General features: G+C 39.1%; 1 protein-coding gene across 2 annotated transcripts in view; it reads right to left on the bottom strand.

Annotated features, from left to right (window-relative positions):
* PIK3C2A (phosphatidylinositol-4-phosphate 3-kinase catalytic subunit type 2 alpha) overlaps positions 1-5,635 on the bottom strand; it is a 114,631-nt gene that overhangs the window by 20,726 nt on the left and 88,270 nt on the right. For both annotated transcript variants that reach the window (XM_008067326.2, XM_021717222.1), the window contains 2 exons: positions 2,365-2,469; positions 1,156-1,248 (listed from right to left, as the gene is read on the bottom strand). In XM_008067326.2, the coding sequence (XP_008065517.1) occupies positions 1,156-1,248; positions 2,365-2,469 (198 nt within the window). The remainder of the gene's footprint in view (positions 1-1,155; positions 1,249-2,364; positions 2,470-5,635) is intronic.

Consider the following 5,635-nt stretch of genomic DNA (forward strand, 5'->3'; position numbering starts at 1 on the left):
GGCTGAGCCACCGAGCCCAGCTTGTATAGCTTCTTAAAACTGCCTATAGATCTATAATTATCTCAAAAGAAAAAGTTTACTTAAAAAAATTTACTTTCCCGCTGGGCTCGGTGGCTTAGCCTGTAATCCCGCGCTTTGGGAAGCTGAGGTGAGAGGATTGCCTGAGCCGTGGGTTCGAGACGCGCCTGGGCAACTTGGTGAGACCTCACCTCTATAATAAATCAAAAAATTAGCCAGGTGTGGTAGTACATGCCTGTAGTTCCAGCTACGTGGAAGGCTGAGGTGGAAGGATCGCCGGAGCCCAGCAGGTCAAGGCTGCGGTGGCCGGGAGCGGCCACTGCATTCCAGTCTGGGCGACAGAGTGGGACTCCAACTCAAAAAAAAAAAAAAAAAAAATTAACTTTTCCAAAATGAATTAATGTTAACTGAAACCCAAACAAGTTTTCATTTTCTTTTTTAAACTGGATAAAATAATTTAAAAACACATAATGATGAATACATTTTGAGACTAGCCAAGAAAATCATTAGAAAGAATGAGAGGAATTGCCTTAACACATAAAATTTCGGTAACCAAAACAGATTGTACTGGTTTAAGTAAATCAATAAAACAAAATACAGATTTCAAAAGCAGACCTGAGTATATAGAACTTACTATACATTTCCCAGGTGGTTCAGTAGTAGCTATCATTATGAACCTCCATTTAACCAACTCACTGAATTAACTAAAACTCTTCATTCTTTCTTTAAAATATCCAAATGATGATCATAACACACAGAATTCTGACAGGTAATAGATTACCCTGTAGTACTCCAGGCCGCCTACTCCCGATGAGCTGCGTTTCCCAAGGCCAGTGCCAGCGCTGTTGGCCCGGCTGGTTGGGCGGTTCGCACTACACAAGTCTGGGTGCCATCCATCAGAGTCTGTGTGAAGGGTGCTGCCTGGAGCCATGATGTGCTCAGCCAGCAAGGCCACATGCAGCAGCCCTATTCTGCAGCTGCATTTGGGAACAGCTTACGTCACTGATAATTTTTCATGTAATCCTTCACTTAATTAAATATTAAATAAACAAAATGATCTTTGTAACTTTAGAAAAGGAATTTAATAAAATAATTCCTAAATTGCCCTTAAAAAAAAGTATTCTTATTTTGGCTCACCTTAAACATGACATTAATTTCTTCCCCCAGAGGGTCAGCATTCACCATTGTGACTTTTAAGGGTACAGCATTGGAACTGAAGAAGGAGCATGACTGCAAATACAAGATGCTAAACATTAGAAAGGTAACACCAAAATAAAAACGGGTTTAGGGCGCTTTTTGCCCTAGGCACTTCTCCTTTCACTTGTTCCTTTGTTGTTTTTAAATTTTATGTATGTATGTATGTATGTATGCATTTATTTATTTATTTTTAAGAGACAGGGCTTCACATGATCATAGCTCACTGCAGTTTTAAACTCCTGGGCTCAAGTAATCCTCCAACCTTAGCTTCCAGAACATCTGGGACTAGAGGAGTATACCACCATGCCTGGTTACAGTACTTGTTACTTTGAATTATGGCAAATAAAATAAATAGCGTGCTTTTTGGAATGGCAGATATAGGTAAATTAAAATATCTTTTGAAACTGAAAGCGGACGTAAGGAAAGTATCATTGCTCTCGGCAGGGAAACAAAAACTTAATCTTGACACACAGACTTTTGAAGTGTGAGCTTTGTAAGTGTCTTAATCCATCAACATATCATAAAGCCTTGTGATACTCTTATCCTTCCCCCAAGTCACTGTGATCTGAGATCTCCACTTCTTCTGTTTATGCTACTATTGTAATTAATTAGCTATAGAATCAAATATTGACAAGAACTTTAATAATTTCATTATCAGAGATAAAACCTTATTTTAAAACGAAACTAACTAAAAAGCTAGTTTAAGACAGTGAGATCAATTTAAGAGAAAAAACAAAGCCCAAGGTAGTAAATCGTTTTACTTTTTTATTTAAGAATGGTGGTTAGGTAAGAATATGTAAGATAAACATAGATCCTAATCACAAACTACCATTCATATATACATATATACTTGTAACCGACAATCGAAGGCTTTATTCTCACTTGCCCTAAGCACACCTGCCCATCTGCCTTCTGCCTATATATTTTGATTATGATTATGATTATGTCTTGAGTCAGAGTTCTACTCTGTTGCCCAGGGTGGAGTGGTGACACAATCACAGCCTCGACCTCCTGGGCTCAGGTGATTCTTCTACCTCAGTCTCCTAAGTAGCTGCGAGTACAAGCACACCACCATGCCTGGAGACGTTTTCTTTTTGGATAGATACTATTTTAAAATTTAATATGAATTTAAAATATTATATATGCTACCTTAACATTTAGTTCTTTTGCCACTAGACTTGGCTTGAGAGGGAGACAGCATTTATTTCTCAGAAAAAAGGACTGTACACGTTCCATACTCCTTTGGAGGACAACCTGTAGGAAGAGATTGATACTGTAAGAACATAATAAAATTCAAGATCAATTATTTTTGAGTTGGAGGTTTACTCTGTCGCCCAAGTTGGAATGCAATGGCACGCTCACAGCCATCACCACCTTGACCTGCTGGGCTCAGGTGATCCTTCTGCCTCAGCCTTCCAAATAGCTGGAACTACAGGCACATACCACCACACCCAGTTAATGTTTGCATTTATTGTAGAGACGAGGTCTCACCAAGTTGCCCAGGCTGGTCTCGAACCCCTGAGCACAGGCAATCTCTGTCTCCCAAAGTGCTAGGATTACAGGCATTCGCCATCGTGCCCAGCTTGAAGATCAATTTTTAAGACAGCAAATTATGCTGTGGACACAATTTATAAAATGTCCAATTTTTAAGAGTTATTTTTTACTGTAAAATAAAATTAGAATGGGCAAAGGCTATAAATGTAGGCAGAAAAGGTACATATAGCCAACCAACATACATGAAAATGTTAAAGTTCACTAATAGTCAAAGAAATAGACCATGTACTTCTATGGAAGAACACATGGTTATGAACAAAAATGAATGTAATTTTTCACAGAAAATTTAAAACAATATCCAACTATGGGAAACCATTTCATAATCTCTTGGTAGGGAAAGAGGTGTTTATAGGCATAACTTTTCTTACAGAGCAATTGAACAGTTTTTTTTTTACAGAGCAATTTTTAGTTTTATTACAACTAAAAATGTAGGTAGCTCTCAACTCAACTTTTTCACCTGTAGGAATTTCCTATAAATATTAGCAAAGAAGTAAAAATGTATACAGTAAAGTTCACTGCAACACTGTTTGGGAAAGGAAAAATATGTTAACAACTTAAACAGATGTAATGGTTCATAATTTATGCTATAATTCTTTGTAATATTATGTACCTATTGAGAAACATGGAGTATAATTATATGTGCTGATGTGATTTCTCTAAGATGAAGTAAAAAGGCAATCTGAAAAAAAGTGTAATTGTTGCAAGAAATCAAAGAAGATCTAAATAAATGGAAAGACACCTAGTGTTCATAAACTGGAAGATTGAATATTATTATTATTATTATTTTTTATTTTTTTTAGTTGGAGTCTCACTCTGTGCCCCAGACTGGAGTGCAGTGGCACGCTCCCAGCCACCACAGCCTCGGCCTGCTGGGCTCCAGTGGTCCTTCCGCCTCAGCCTTCCAAGTAGCCGGAATTACAGGCACGCACTACCATGTCTGGCTAATTTTTGATTTATTGTAGAGATGAGGTCTTGCCAAGTTGCCCAGGCAGGTCTCGAACCTGTGGGCTCAGGCAATCCACTCACATCGGCTTCCCAAAGCGCTGGATTACAGGCTGAGCTACTGAGTCTGGCCTAATATTATTAAGATTATAATATTTCCTAAATTAATCTATTGATTAAATAGTTCTTACTGAAATTCAAATTTTTTTTGCAGAAATGTACACATTGATCCTAAAATTCATATGCAATGATAAAACCTCTGAATAGCCAAAATAGTCACAAAAAAGAACAAACTCAGAAGATTCATATTTCCCGATATAAAAACCTACTACAAAACTATGGTAATCAAAACAGTATGGCATATGGTTAGATATATAGATGAATGGGATAGAATTGAGAGTCCAGAAATAAACTGACATATACAAGTATAGTCAACTGATTTTTGACAAGAGTGCCAAAACAATTCAATAGGAAAAAAATACTGAAACAACTGGATAAATACACACAGAAGAATAAAGTTGGACCCCTACACCTCACACCACATACAAAAATTAACTCAAAATGGGTCAGACATCTAAATATAAGAGCTATAACTATAAAAATATTAGAAGGACTTTATTTATTTATTCGAGTTGAAGTCTTACTCTGTTGCCCAGGCTAGAATGCAGTGGCATGCTCACAGTCACTGCAGCTTCAACCTGCTGGGCTCAGGTGATCCTTTCACTGCAGCCTTCTAAGTAGCTGGAAGCACAGGCATGCACCATCATGCCTGGCTAATTTTTTGATTTATTGTAGAGACAAGGTCTTGCCATGTTGCCCAGGCTGGTCTCGAATCCTGGGCTCAGGTAAACATCTAGCCTCTGCCTCCCAAAGTGCTGGGATTGCAGGGGTGAGCCACTGCGCCCAGCTTACAAGAACTTTAAAAGATATACAAATGGCCAAGAAACACACGGAGATGTGTTCAACATCATTAGTTATTAGGGAAATGCAAATCAAAACCACGAGATAGCACACTTCCACTACAATAGCTGTAAATAAAACAAACAAAAGCCAGGCATGGTGGCTCATGCCTATAATCCCAGCACTTTGGGAGGCAGAGGTGAGAGAATTGCCTGAGCCCACGAATTTGAGACCAGCCTGGGCAACATAGTGAGACCTCATCTCTACAATAAATCAAAAAATTAGCTGGGTGTGGTGGCGCACACCTGTATCCCAACTATTTGGAAGGCTAAGGCAGAAGGATCACTTGAGCCCAGCAGGTCGAGGCTGTGGTGACCGTGAGCGTGCCACTACACTACGGCCTGAGTGACAGAGTGAGACGCCGACTCAAAAACAAACAAACAAACAAAAAACCAGAAAATATCAAAGTTGGAAAAACTGAAACCCTTCTATATTGCTGGTGGGAATGTCAAATGGTACAGCTGCTGCAGACAATAGTTCTATGGTTTCTCAAAAAGTTAAGTACAAAATTACAATATGACCCAGCAATTCAATTCCTAGCTAAAGTGTTTTAACCTCTTTTAGGTATTTAAACAAAAAAGTGTACATGGATATTCATAGCAGCATTCTTCTTCAATTTTTTTTTTTTTTTTTTTTTTAGTAGGAGCCTCACTCTGTTGCCCACGCTGGAATCCTGCCTCAGCCTTCCAAGTGGCTGGAATTACAGGCACATGCCACCATGCCTGGTTAAGTTTTTGATTTATGTAGAGACAAGGTCTCACCACATTGCCCAGGCTGGTCTGGAACCCCTGAGCTCAGGCAATCCTCTTGTCTCTGCCTCTTAAAGTGTTGGGATTACAGGCGTGAGCCACTGCTCCTGGCTAGCATTATTCTTAATAGCCAAAAAGTGATTAAACAATCCAAACTGGACTCGGTGGCTCAGCCTGTAATCCCGCACCTTTGGGAGGCTGAGGTGAGTGGATTG

Source organism: Carlito syrichta, unplaced genomic scaffold (genome assembly GCF_000164805.1).
Source record: "Carlito syrichta isolate Samal-C Ts95f unplaced genomic scaffold, Tarsius_syrichta-2.0.1 Scaffold309476, whole genome shotgun sequence".
In the NCBI taxonomy this organism is placed as follows: domain Eukaryota; kingdom Metazoa; phylum Chordata; class Mammalia; order Primates; family Tarsiidae; genus Carlito; species Carlito syrichta.